At 47.4% G+C, this 14,972-nt stretch overlaps 1 protein-coding gene across 1 annotated transcript in view; it reads left to right on the forward strand.

Annotated features, from left to right (window-relative positions):
- The first annotated feature begins 3,199 nt into the window (after nucleotides 1-3,199).
- The window catches only part of nol7 (nucleolar protein 7), a 29,196-nt gene continuing 17,423 nt past the window's right edge, over nucleotides 3,200-14,972 (forward strand). Inside the window, exons 1-2 of the mRNA XM_072509588.1 lie at nucleotides 3,200-3,436; nucleotides 14,785-14,845. Coding sequence (XP_072365689.1) covers nucleotides 3,264-3,436; nucleotides 14,785-14,845 — 234 coding nt within the window. The 5' untranslated portion in view covers nucleotides 3,200-3,263. The remainder of the gene's footprint in view (nucleotides 3,437-14,784; nucleotides 14,846-14,972) is intronic.

Below are 14,972 nucleotides of genomic sequence, written 5' to 3' on the forward strand. Positions count from 1 at the left end.
AAATATGAGAAGCTATGATGTGGGGATGCCGGCGTTGGACTGGGGTGAGCACAGTACGAAGTCTTACAACACCAGGTTAAAGTCCAACAGGTTTGTTTCAAATCACTAGCTTTCGGAGCACTGCTCCTTCCTCAGGTGAATGAAGAGGTATGTTCCAGAAACATATCTATAGACTAAGTCAAAGATGCAAGACAATGCTTTGAATGTGAGCATTTGCAGGTAATTCAGTCTTTACAGATCCAGAGTTCGGGGTAACCCCAGGTTAAAGAGGTGTGAATTGTCTCAAGCCAGGACAGTTGGTAGGATTTCGCAAGCCCAGGCCAGATGGTGGGGGATGATTGTAATGCGCCATGAATCCAAGGTCCTGGTTGAGGCCATACACATGTGTGCGGAACTTGGCTATAAGTTTCTGTTCGGCGATTTTGCGTTGTCGCGCGTCCTGAAGGCCGCCTTGGAGAACGCTTACTCGGAGATCAGAAGCTGAATGCCCTTGACTGCTGAAGTGTTCCCCGACTGGAAGGGAACATTCCTGCCTGGCGATTGTCGCGCGATGTCCATTCATCCATTGTCGCAGCGTCTGCATGGTCTCGCCAATGTACCACGCTTCAGGTGGGCAGCACGGTGGCGCAGTGGGTTAGCTCTGTTGCCTCACGGCACCAAGGCCCCAGGTTCGATCCCGGCTCTGGGTCACTGTCCGTGTGGAGTTTGCACATTCTCCCCGTGTTTGTGTGGGTTTCGCCCCCACAACCCAAAGATGTGCAGGGTAGGTGGATTAAACATGCTAAATTGTCCCTTAATTGGAAAAAATGAATTGGGTGCTTTAAATTTTTTTTAAAAGAAGAAAAAAAAAGTACCATGCTTCAGGACCTTTCCTGCAGCGTATGAGGTAGACAAATATGAGAAGGGAGGTGGTCAGTGCAGGACTGAGGGTGTTGTGCCTAAATGGGTTCCATTGTCATAGAGTCACGAGGTTTACAGCACGGAAACAGGCCCATCGGCCCAACTTGTCCGTACTGCCCAGTTTTTACCACCAGGCTCGCCCCAATTGCTTGCATTTGGCCCATATCCCTCTATACCCAGCTTGCCCATATAACTGTCTAGATGCTTTTTAAAAGACAACCCACCTCTACTACTGCCTCTGGCAGCTCATTACAGACACTCATCACCCTCTGTGTGAAAAATTGTCTCTCTGGATTCTTTTGTATTGCTCCCCTCTCATCTTAAACCTATACCCTCTAGTTCTAGACTCCCCTACCTTTGGGAAAAGATGTTGACTATCTACCTTATCTCTGCTCCTCATTATTTTGTAGACCTCTATAAGATCACCCCTAAGCCTTCAACGCTCCAGGGAAAAAAGTCCCAGTCTATCCAGCCTCTCCTTATAACTCAAACCATCAAATCCCGGTAAGCATCCGAGTAAATCTTTTCTGCACTCTTTCTAGTTTAATAATATCCTTTCTGACTTCTGGTTGCGGCTATGCGGAGCTAAGCCGCACGATTCGGCTGCTCCCGCCACCACGGACTTTCGGGCTCGTTAGAGAAGCCCCAACTGAACTATTTTTTGACACAACCCGTGGGGAAGGGAAGAGAGAGGTCCCCCTCCAACTTCTATGAAACGGACCAGAAGTGTAACGGCCAAAGGAGCGGCACTGGAGCAACGGGAGAAGCGAGGGAAAGAAAACAAAATGGCAGCGGCCAGGGACAAAGGGGAGCTGCAGGAGTTCATCAAGCGCTGCTTCGAGGAGCAGCACGAGGAGATGCGCAAGGAGATGTTGGCACCTATGCTTTCGGCAATTGAAGGGCTCGGGATCACCCTGAAGACCCACGAAGTTAAGATCGAGGAGGTACAGAAAAGAGTCAGTCAGAACGAGGACGAGCTCGTGGGCCTGGCGGTGAGAGTGGAGCAGAACAAGGCGCTACACAAGAGGTGGGTGGGAAGACTCGAAGACCTGGAGAACAGGTCGAGGAGAAAGAACCTGCGAATCCTGGGTCTCCCTGAGGGAATGGAGGGGGCCGATGCCGGGGCATACATGAGCACGATGCTCGAGACGATGATGGGCACGAAGGCCCCTTCGAGGCCGCTGGAGTTGGACGGGGCACATCGGGTGCTGGCGAAGAAGCCCCAGGCGAATGAGCCACCAAGGGCGATGGTGGTGAGGTTCCACCGGTTCACGGACAGAGAGTGGGTCCTGAGATGGGCCAAGAAGGAGCGGAGCAGTAAGTGGGACAATGCAGAGATCCGAATATACCCGGACTGGAGCACGGAGGGTGCAAAGCGGAGAGCGGGTTTCAACCGGGCCAAAGCGGCGTTGTACCGGAAAGAAGTGAAATTCGGAATGCTGCAGCCAGCGCAGCATTCTTTAAAACAGAGATGAGGAGGAATTTCTTCAGCCAGAGGATGGTGATTCTGTGGAACTCTTTGCCGCAGAAGGATGTGGAGGCCACTTCATTGAGTGTCTTTACGAGTTAGATAGTTCTTGATTAATAAGGGGATCAGGGTTATGAGGAGTAGGCAGGAGAATGGGGGTGAGAAAAATATCGGTCATGATTGGAATGTCCAGCTTTGACAAAGGGTCACGTGGACTCAAAACGTTAGCACTTTTCTCTCCTTTTAAATTTTTTTTAGAGTATCCAATTCATTTTTTCCAATTAAGGGGCAACTTAGCGTGTTCAATCCACCTACCCTGCACATCTTTGGGTTGTGGGGGTGAAACCTACGTGCAAACACGGGGAAAATCAGCTCTTTTCTCTCCTTACAGATGCTGCCAGAACTGCTGAGATTTTCAAGCATTTTCTTTTTGGTTTCAGATTCCAGCATCCGCAGTAATTTGCTTTTATTGTTTTGAATGGTGGAGCAGACTCAATCTGCCGAATGGCCTAATTCTGTTTCTATCGCCTTATCTGGCGGCAGGGAGCATGGCATGCGGCCTCCCGGCGGCAGGGGGCGCGGTATCCGGCGGCCGGGGGCGTGGTATCCGGCGGCCGGGGGCGTGGTACGCGGCCTCCCGGCGGCAGGGAAGCAGTATCCCGGCGGCAGCGGGCGCGGTACTCGACCTCCCAGCGGCAGGGGGCGCAGTATCCGGCCTCCCGGCGGCAGGGGACGCAGTATCGGACGTCCCGGCAGCAGGGGGCGCAGTATCCGGCCTCCCGGCGGCAGCGGGCGCGGTACTCGACCTCCCGGCGGCAGGGGGCGCAGTATCCGGCCTCCCGGCGGCAGGGGGCACAGTGTCTACCGAGCGCAGCGAGTGCTTGGGAAGTGGTGGATGATGGCGTGGAAGAAGCCTGTGCGACCCCAAAATAAACGAGCAGAGAAGCGGGAAATGTCTGCCGAATCCAGCCAGGGGGAAGATGATGAAGCGCCGGAGGAGGTGACTTTCAGCAGCGCCCGGGAGGCGGCTCAGAGGAGCATGAAAGTGGCGCTGGACGGTGTGAGGAGGTGAGAGAGGCCCCGGGCCCACTAAGCTGCAGCTTTGAATTATCCTCGGGCACTGCAATATTATTGAGCCCACATTCTCCTGAGGCCCTCCGTGTGAGGAAGAGGGACCTGGCCACCTAATCCAAGCCCAGACCATGGCCTGTCTATTTAAACACTGCCCCTTCATCCAGTCTGTTCTGACCCATCGCTCGAGGAGTGCACAGGTTTCAGTTCGATCTGCTAACTTAAACAAGTCTGTGTTTGAGGCAGATGGTATAAAGGCTTTTATGTTATGTACTTTTTAATCACCGAGTAATTAAAATGTTTGGCAGGAGGGTACATATCTGATTCTTTCGGTTTGGGCGGTGCAGTAATGAGTCGTCCTTTCCACAATTTGAATGTTCATGTGTCAGGTTTTAAACTTCCTGCCTCTCTCTCTCACTCCCTTCTCTTGCATGTAGTCCAGTCGTAGAGAGAGTTTTACTCAATCCTTAAATAGTATTGTACGAAGTCTTACAACACCAGGTTAAAGTCCAACAGGTTTGTTTCGATGTCACTAGCTTTCGGAGCGCTGCTCCTTCCTCAGGTGAATGAAGAGGTCTGTTCCAGAAACACATATATAGACAAATTCAAAGATGCCAAACAATGCTAGGAATGTGAGCATTAGCAGGTGATTAAATCTTTACAGATCCAGAGATGGGGTAACCTCAGGTTAAAGAGGTGTGAATTGTGTCAAGCCAGGACAGTTGGTAGGATTTTGCAGGCCAGATGGTGGGGGATGAATGTAATGCGACATGAATCCCAGGTCCCGGTTGAGGCTGCACTCGTGTGCGGAACTTGGCTATAAGTTTCTGCTCGGCGATTCTGCGTTGTCGCGCGTCCTGAAGGCCGCCTTGGAGAACGCTTACCCGGAGATCAGAGGCTGAATGCCCTTGATTGCTGAAGTGTTCCCCGACTGGAAGGGAACATTCCTGCCTGGTGATTGTCGCGCGATGTCCGTTCATTCGTTGTCGCAGCGTCTGCATGGTCTCGCCAATGTACCACGCTTTGGGACATCCTTTCCTGCAGCGTATGAGGTAGACAAAGAATTCTAGTAGATTTGTCAAGCATGATTTCCCTTTCATAAATCCATGCTGACTTGTTTGATTATACCACTGCTTTCTAAATGTCGTGCTTTGAAATCCTTGATAATGGATTTCTCTACTACCGACGATAAGCTCACTGGTCCATAGTTCCCTGTTTTCTCTCTACCTTTCTTTTTGAATAACGGGGTTATATTAGCTACCCTCCAATCTGTAGGAATCATTCCAGAGTCCAAGAATTTGGGAAAGTGATCGCTAATGGACCTACTATTTCTGTGGCCACTTAATTACTCTGGGATGCAGATGATCAGGCCCTGGAGATTTATCCACCTTCATAGAATCAGAGAATTTACAGTGCAGAAGGAGGCCATTCGGCCCATCGAGCATGCACCGGCCTTTGGAAAGAGCACCCACTAAAGCCCACACCTCCACCCTATCCCAGTAACCCCACCCAACCTCTTTTGGACACTAAGGGGCAATTTAGCATGGCCATTCCACCTAACCTGCACATCTTTGGACTGTGGGAGGAAACCGGAGTACCCCGAGGAAACCCACACAGACACGGGGAGAAAGTGCAAACTCCACACAGACATCCAAGGCGGGAATTGATCCCGGGTCCTTTGAGCTGTGAGGCAGCAGTGCTAACCACTGTGCCACCCCATTAATCTCCGTAAAGAGATCGCATATGGACCTACTATTTCTGTGGCCACTTAATTACTCTGGGATGCAGATGATCAGGCCCTGGAGATTTATCCACCTTCATAGAATCAGAGAATTTACAGTGCAGAAGGAGGCCATTCGGCCCATCGAGCCTGCTCCGGCTCTACCATTTGTACTGCAAACGATAATGGCAACAGCACTTTGGGTGTACGTACACCAGATGGACTGCTCAAGAAGATGGCTCATCATCACCCATTCAAGGGCACTTGGGGATGAGCAACAATAATCTTTCCAGTGAAGCTTACATCCACAAAATAATAAAACTGCTATCATTGATTGCAAATACCAACATAATTCCTATTTCCTTTGAAAAATACAATCTGTTTTAATTGTGACACAGTGGTTAACACTACTGCTTCACAGTGCCAGGGGCCCGGATTCAATTCCAACCTTGGGTGGCTGTCGACTTGGAGTTTGCACATTTTCCCCGTGTCTGCGTGGGTTTCCTCCCACAGTTCAAAGATGTGCAGGTTAGGTGGATTGGCCATGCTAAATTGCCCCTTAGTGTCCAAAAGGTTAGGTGGGGTTACAGGTTTGCAGGGGAGTGGGCCTAGGTAGAGTGCTCTTTCAGAGGGTTGGTGCAGACTCGATGGGTCAAATGGCCTCCTGCACCATCAGGATTCTATGATAATGAGTTGCATTGTTTACTCCGATCCAAAGATGAATCCTATGAGTACATAAGAACTAGGAACAGGAGTAGGCCATCTGGCCCCTCGAGCCTGCTCTGCCATTTAATGAGATCATGGCTGATCTTTGTGGACTCAGCTCCACTCTCCGGCCCGTACACCATATCCCCGAATCCCTTTATTCTTTAGAAAAGCATCTATCTTTTTCTTAAAAACGCTTAAAGAAGGAGCCTCAACTGCTTCACTGGGCAAGGAATTCCAGAGATTCACAACCCTTTGGGTGAAGAAGTTCCTCCTACACTCCGTCCTAAATCTACCTCCCCTTATTTTGAGGCTATGCCCCCTAGTTCTGCTTTCCCCGACCAGTGGAAACAACCTGCCCACATCTATCCTATCTATTCCCTTCATAATTTTATATGTCTCAATAAGATCCCCCCCCGCATCCTTCTAAACTCCAATGAGTACAGTCCCAGTCTATTCAACCTCTCGTCATAATCTAATCCCCTCAACTCTGGGGTCAACCTAGTGAATCTCCACTGCACTCCCTCCAGTGCCAATATGTCCTTTCTCAGGTAAGGAGACCAAAACTGAACACAATACTCCAGATGCGGCCTCACCAACACCCTATACAATTGCAGCATAACCTCCCTAGTCTTGAACTCCATCCCTCTAGCAATGAAAGACAAAACTCTTTCTTAATCACCTGTTGCACCTGCACACCAACTTTCTGCGACTCGTGCACCAGCACACCCAGGTCCCTCTGCACAGCAGCATGTTTTAACATCTTACCGTTTAAATAATAATCCATTCTGCTGTTATTCCTCCCAAAATGGATAACCTCACACTTGGCAACATTGAATTCCATCTGCCAGACCCCAGCCCATTCACCGAACCTATCCAAATCCTTCTGCAGACTTCCGGTATCCTCTGCACTTTTTACTTTACCACTCATCTTAGTGTCGCCTGCAAACTTTGACACATTGCACTTGGTCCCCAACTCCAAATCGTCTATGTAAATTGTGAACAACTGCGGGCCCAACACTGATCCTTGAGGGACCCCACTAGTTACAGGTTGCCAACCAGAGAAACACCCATTTATCCCCGCTCTCTGCTTTCTGTTAGTTAACCAATCCTCTACCCATGCTACCACTTTACCCTCAATGCCATGCATCTTTAGTTTATGCAGCAACCCCAGCTTTCTGGAAATCCAGACATACCACATCCATTGGCTCCCCGTTATCTACTGCACTGGTAACGGCCTCAAAAAATTCTACCAAATTAGTCAGACACGACCTACCCTTTGTGAACCCATGCTGCGTCTGCCCAATGGGACAATTTCCCTCCAGGTGCACTGCTATTTCCTCCTTAATGATAGATTCCAGCATTTTCCCTACAACCGAAGTTAAGCTTACCAGCCTATAATTACCCGCTTTCTGCCGACCAACTTTTTTAAACAGTGGTGTCACGTTTGCTACTTTCCAATCCTCTGGGACCACCCCAGAGTCTAGTGAATTTTGATAAATTATCACTAGTGCGTTTACAATTTCCCTAGCCATCTCTTTTAACACTCTGGGATGCATCCCATCAGGGCCAGGAGACTTGTCTACCTTTAGCCCCATTAGCTTGCCCAATACTGCCTCCTTAGTGATTACAATCATCTCAAGATCCTCTCCTATCATATCTTTATTTCTATCAGTCACTGGCATGTTATTTGTGTCCTCCACTGTGAAGACTGACCCAAAAAACCTGTTCAGCTCCTCAGCCATTTCCCCGTCTCCTATTATTAAATCTCCCGTCTCATCTTCCAAAGGACCAATATTTACCTTAGCCACTCTTTTTCGTCTTATATATTTGTCGAAGCTTTTACTATCTGCTTTTATGTTTTGAGCCAGTTTACTTTCATAGTCTACCTTACTCTTCTTTATGGCTTTTTTAGTAGCTTTCTGTTGTCCCCTAAAGACTTCCCAGTCCTCTAGTCTCCCACTAATTTTTGCCACTTTGTATGTTTTTTCCTTCAATTTGATACTCTCCCTCACCTTAGATATCCACGGTCGATTTTTTCCCCTTTCTACCGTCTTTTTTTTTTTTGTCGGTATGAACCTTTTCTGAACACTGAAAGATCGCTCGGAAGATTCTCCACTGTTCCTCAACTGCTTCACCATGAAGTCTTTGCTCCCAGTCTACCTTAGCTAGTTCTTCTCTCATCCCATTGTAATCGCCCTTGTTTAAGCACAAAACACTAGTGTTTGATTTTACCTTGTCATCCTCCAACTGTATTTTAAATTCCACCATATTGTGGTCGCTCCTTCCAAGAGGATCCCGAACTATGAGATCATTAATCAATCCTGCCTCATTACACAGGACCAGATCTAGGACCGCTTGTTCCCTTGTAGGTTCCATTATATACTGTTCCAGGAAATTATCCCGGGCACATTCTATAAACTCCTCCTCAAGGCTGCCTTTACCAACCTGGTTAAACCAATCGATATGCAGATTAAAATCTCCCATGATAACCGCTGTACCATTTCTACATGCATCCGTTATTTCTTTGCTTATTGCCTGCCCTACCATCCTGTTACTATTTGGTGGCCTATAGACTACTCCTATCAGTGACCTTTTCGCCTTACTATTCCTGATTTCCACCCAAATTGATTGAGCCTTGTCCTCCATAGCACCAATATCATCCCTTACTATTGCCTGGATGCCATCCTTAAACAACAAAGCTACACCACCGCCCTTACCATCCATTCTATCCTTTCGTATAGTCTGATGCCCTTGGATATTTAACTCCCAGTCGTGACCATCTTTTAACCATGTTTCAGTAATGGCCACTAAATCATAGTCATTCACGATGATTTGCGCCATCAACTCATTTACCTTATTTTGTATACTACGAGCATTCAGGTAAAGTACACTTATGCTGTTTTTTATGTCTTTGTTATGAATCCTAACACCTTGATCAGTAACTTTTCGCAATTTATTTTTCCTCTTACCCTTTCTCCTAATTTTCCTTGTCTTTGAACCCATATCTCTACATAATAACCTGTCACGTAACCTGCTGCCTTGATCTCCATTAACCATTATACTGTCCATTACTTTACACTTCCCTTCCCCCCAACTTGCTAGTTTAAAGTCCTTGTGACCAACCTATTTATCCTATTCGCTAGAACACTGGTCCCAGAATGGTTCAGGTGAAGACCGTCCCAGTGGTACAGGTCCCTCCTGCCCCAGTACTAATGCCAATGCCCCATGAAATGGAATCCCTCTTTCCCGCACCACTCCTTTAGCCACGTGTTAACTTCTCTAATTTTCTCAACCCTATGCCAATTGGCACGCGGCTCGGGTAGTAATCCAGAGATTATAACCCTGGAGGACCTGTTCTTTAATTTAGTCCCTAGTGTTTGATAATCCCCAAACAGGTCCTCTTTCCTAGTCTTACCTATGTTGTTAGTCCCAACGTGGACCACAACAACTGGATCCTCCCCCTCCCTCTCCCAAATCCTTTCAAGCCGATCAGAGATGTCCCTCACCCTGGCACCGGGCAGGCAACATACCATGCAGGACTCTCGATCTGGCTTACAAAGGATGCCATCAATCCCCCTAATTATAGAATCCCCTACAACTACCACTTGTCTTTTTGCTCCCCCCTCTTGAATGGCTTCCTGTACCACGGTGCAGTGGTCAGTCGACGCATCCTCCCTACAGCCCTCTTCCTCATCCACACAGGGAGCAAGTACCTCATACCTGTTGGTCAAGGGCTGAGGCTCCTCAACTCCTAAACTCAGGATCCCCCTACCTGCTAGTTTGCTAGTGTCACACGGGAGGGTTTAAACTAGTATGGCAGGGGGGTGGGCACGGGAGCAATAGGTCAGAAGGTGAGAGCATTGAGGGAGAACTAGGGAATAGGGACAGTGTGGCTCTGAGGCAGAGCAGACGGGGTGAAGTTGCTGAACACAGCGGGTCTGGTGGCCTGAAGTGCATATGTTTTAATGCAAGAAGTATTACGGGTAAGGCAGATGAACTTAGAGCTTGGATTAGTACTTGGAACTATGATGTTGTTGTCATTACAGAGACCTGGTTGAGGGAAGGGCAGGATTGGCAGCTAAACATTCCAGGATTTAGATGTTTCAGGCGGGATAGAGGGGGATGTAAAAGGGGAGGCGGAGTTGCGCTACTGGTTCGGGAGAATATCACAGCTGTACTGCGGGAGGACACCTCAGAAGGCAGTGAGGCTATATGGGTAGAGATCAGGAATAAGAAGGGTGCAGTCACAATGTTGGGGGTTTACTACAGGCCTCCCAACAGCCAGCTGGAGATAGAGGAGCAGATAGGTAGACAGATTTTGGAAAAGAGTAAAAACAACAGGGTTGTGGTGATGGGAGACTTCAACTTCCCCAATATTGACTGGGACTCACTTAGTGCCAGGGGCTTAGACGGGGCGGAGTTTGTAAGGAGCATCCAGGAGGGCTTCTTAAAACAATATGTAGACAGTCCAACTAGGGAAGAGGCGGTACTGGACCTGGTATTGGGGAATGAGCCCGGCCAGGTGGTAGATGTTTCAGTAGGGGAGCATTTCGGTAACAGTGACCACAATTCAGTAAGTTTTAAAGTACTGGTGGACAAGGATAAGAGTGGTCCTAGGATGAATGTGCTAAATTGGGGGAAGACTAATTATAACAATATTAGGCGGGAACTGAAGAACATAGATTGGGGGCGGATGTTTGAGGGCAAATCAACATCTGACATGTGGGAGGCTTTCAAGTGTCAGTTGAAAGGAATTCAGGACCGGCATGTTCCTGTGAGGAAGAAGGATAAATACGGCAATTTTCGGGAACCTTGGACAACGAGAGATATTGTAGGCCTCGTCAAAAAGAAAAAGGAGGCATTTGTCAGGGCTAAAAGGCTGGGAACAGACGAAGCCTGCGTGGAATATAAGGAAAGTAGGAAGGAACTTAAGCAAGGAGTCAGGAGGGCTAGAAGGGGTCACAAAAAGTCATTGGCAAATAGGGTTAAGGAAAATCCCAAGGCTTTTTACACGTACATAAAAAGCAAGAGGGTAGCCAGGGAAAGGGTTGGCCCACTGAAGGATAGGCAAGGGAATCTATGTGTGGAGCCAGAGGAACTGGGCGAGGTACTAAATGAATACTTTGCATCAGTATTCACCAAAGAGAAGAAATTGGTAGATGTTAAGTCTGGAGAAGGGTGTGTAGATAGCCTGGGTCACATTGAGATCCAAAAAGACGAGGTGTTGGGTGTCTTAAAAAATATTAAGGTAGATAAGTCCCCAGGGCCTGATGGGATCTGCCCCAGAATACTGAAGGAGGCTGGAGAGGAAATTGCTGAGGCCTTGACAGAAATCTTTGGATCCTCACTGTCTTCAGGGGATGTCCCGGAGGACTGGAGAATAGCCAATGTTGTTCCTCTGTTTAAGAAGGGTAGCAAGGATAATCCAGGGAACTACAGGCCGGTGAGCCTTACTTCAGTGGTAGGGAAATTACTGGAGAGAATTCTTCGAGACAGGATCTACTCCCATTTGGAAGCAAATGGACGTATTAGTGAGAGGCAGCATGGTTTTGTGAAGGGGAGGTTGTGTCTCACTGACTTGATAGAGTTTTTCGAGGAGGTCACTAAGATGATTGATGCAGGTAGGGCAGTGGATGTTGTCTATATGGACTTCAGTAAGGCCTTTGACAAGGTCCCTCATGGTAGACTAGTACAAAAGGTGAAGTCACACGGGATCAGGGGTGAGCTGGCAAGGTGGATACAGAACTGGCTAGGTCATAGAAGGCAGAGAGTAGCAATGGAAGGATGCTTTTCTAATTGGAGGGCTGTGACCAGTGGTGTACCACAGGGATCAGTGCTGGGACCTTTGCTCTTTGTAGTATATATAAATGATTTGGAGGAAAATGTAACTGGTCTGATTAGTAAGTTTGCAGACGACACAAAGGTTGGTGGAATTGCGGATAGCGATGAGGACTGTCAGAGGATACAGCAGGATTTAGATTGTTTGGAGACTTGGGCGGAGAGATGGCAGATGGAGTTTAATCCGGACAAATGTGAGGTAATGCATTTTGGAAGGTCTAATGCAGGTAGGGAATATACAGTGAATGGTAGAACCCTCAAGAGTATTGAAAGTCGAAGAGATCTAGGAGTACAGGTCCACAGGTCATTGAAAGGGGCAACACAGGTGGAGAAGGTAGTCAAGAAGGCATACGGCATGCTTGCCTTCATTGGCCGGGGCATTGAGTATAAGAATTGGCAATTCATGTTGCAGCTGTTTAGAACCTTAGTTAGGCCACACTTGGAGTATAGTGTTCAATTCTGGTCGCCACACTACCAGAAGGATGTGGAGGCTTTAGAGAGGGTGCAGAAGAGATTTACCAGAATGTTGCCTGGTATGGAGGGCATTAGCTATGAGGGGCGGTTGAATAAACTCGGTTTGTTCTCACTGGAACGAAGGAGGTTCTGGGGAGACCTGATAGAGGTCTACAAAATTATGAGGGGCATAGACAGAGTGGATAGTCAGAGGCTTTTCCCCAGGGTAGAGGGGTCAATTACTAGGGTGCATAGTTTTAAGGTGAGAGAGGCAAGGTTTAGAGTAGATGTATGAGGCAAGTTTTTTACGCAGAGGGTAGTGGGTGCCTGGAACTCGCTACCGGAGGAGGTGGTGGAAGCAGGGACGATAGTGACATTTAAGGGGCATCTTGACAAATACATGAATAGGATGGGAATAGAGGGATACGGACCCAGGAAGTGTAGAAGATTGTAGTTTAGTCGGGCAGCGTGGTCGGCACGGGCTTGGAGGGCTGAGGGGCCTGTTCCTGTGCTGTACATTTCTTTGTTCTTTGTTCTTGCCTCCCTTGCAGTCACACCACTCTGTCCCTGACCACTGTCCGAATTAACAGTACTTATTCTACCGGGCGTGACTGCCTCCTGAAACAAAGCGTCCAGGTAATGTTCCCCCTCCCTGATGTGCCGCAGTGTGTGCAGCTCGGTCTCCAGCTCATCAATTCTGAGCCGAAGTTCCTCGAGCAGCCAACACTTGCTGCAGATGTGGTCACTGACGGTCTCAATGGGATTTATTTCCAGTTATTGTAGTATCATACCACACAGAAGAAAAGCACTCTGTACCATTGCCAACATTTTGAAAAAGCTATCCAATTAGCAGTACCCTTTTCCCATATCCTTGCAAATATTTTATTTTTAAGTATATATCAATTCAATTTTAAAAGTTACTATTGAATCTGTTTACACTACGCTTTTCAGCCATGTATCTTAGATCATAATTAGCTGTGCATTTAAAAACAAATTTTCATTTGGCCGTGATTCCTTTGTTAATTATCTTAAATCTGTACACTCTTATTAATTCAAAGGAAGTGGGTATTGCTGACTAGGCCAGCATTTATTGCCATCCCCAATTTCCCTTGAGAAGGTGGTGGTGAGCTGCCTTCTTGCACTACTGCAATCCACGTGGTATAGGTACACTCAGTGTTGTTAGGGAGGGAGTTCCAGTGATAGTGAAGGAGCAGCGGTATATTTCCAAGTCAGGATGGTGAGTGTCTTGGAGGAGAACCTCCAGGCGGTGATGTTCCCATGTATCTGCTGATGGTGTCAAGCTTCTTGAGTGTTGTTGGAGCTGCACTCATCCAGGCCACCCTGACATGTGCCGTGTGAATTATTCCCAGAATTACTAGCATCTGTAGCCACAGTATTGATATGGCTAGTCCTGCTCTGTTTCAGGTCAGTGTAACCTGCAGGATGTTGATAGTGGGTGATTCAGCGATGGTGATAACATTGAATGTCATGGGGTGATGGCTAGATTCTCCCTTGTTGGCGATAGTCATTGCCTGGCATTCGTGTGGCACCATTGTTACTTGTCATCCCAAGCATGACACTTTGCCTGTTGGTTATCGGTTACTGAACTGGTAATCCACAAACCTAGGGCATTGCTCTGGTGTTCCAGGCTCGAATCCCACAGCGGTAGATGACAAATCATCCTGTGGCAGGCATGGGTGAACTGAAAACAAAATTTGGATATTGTCCAGCTCTGGCTGCATTTGAATATAGACTGCTTCAATATCTGAGCAGTCGCGAATGGTACTGAACATTGTGCAATCATCAGTGAACATCCCCACTTCTGACCTTGTGGTAGGAAGGTCATTGATGAAGTAGCTGAAGGCCTAGGTTAGTATCATAGAATTTACAATGCAGAAGGAGGCCATTCGGCCCATTGAGCCTGCACTGGCCCTTGGAAAGAGCACCCTACTTAGGCCCACGCGTCCACCCTATCCCAGTAATCCCACCTAATCTTTTTGGACACTAAGGGCAATTTATCATGGCCAATCCACCTAACCTGGACATCTTTGGACTATGAAAGGAAACCGGAGCACTCGGAGGAAACCCACGTAGACAGGGGAGAATGTGCAGACTCCGCACAGACAGTAACCCGAGCCGGGTATCGAACCTGGAGCTGTGAAGCAACTGCTAACTACTGTGCTACCATGCTGCCTAGGCCACTAGGTTATCCATTTTCCTGCCAGAGTGAATATTTATTCCACTAATTCTCATCAAATCCCTACATAATTTTTTAGCACTTTATTAAATATCTCTTTTCTGTACTCTGAGAACAATTCCAGTTCTTCTGGTGTCCCAACATAACCAAAGTGTCTCATCCCTGGTATCATCCTGGTTAACCTCTTCTACACCGTCTTGGGCACAACACTCTTAGAATGCAGTGAATTTCAATTTCACTGCAAAGTAATTTGATAATGCCCCAAATAATTCAACTTTGTTGTTCTTGGAGAATGTGGTTGCGAAATGGATGAGGAACGACAGTGTATTTGCAAATAGTGGTTTAGTTTTGCAGATTGTCACACTTAAATCAGATTGTGACAAAAAAGGTAATGTAATTTCTTTTTGTAACTTTTGAAATTTTTTCCAGAGACAAAGCCTTGCTGAAAGAGAAAAGAAAAAGAAAGGAACAATTATTCAAAGAACAGAAGGTAAGGTTTGTTGGCCATCATACCAGAGAAACTGGAATTGTTTATTTTTGAATTTGATTTTGTGTACTAACAAGGCATACTTTAAACAACTATCGCTGCATGACATTCGCTGAATACCCCACAGTCA

This window comes from Scyliorhinus torazame, chromosome 6 (assembly GCF_047496885.1).
Source record: "Scyliorhinus torazame isolate Kashiwa2021f chromosome 6, sScyTor2.1, whole genome shotgun sequence".
NCBI lineage: Eukaryota > Metazoa > Chordata > Chondrichthyes > Carcharhiniformes > Scyliorhinidae > Scyliorhinus > Scyliorhinus torazame.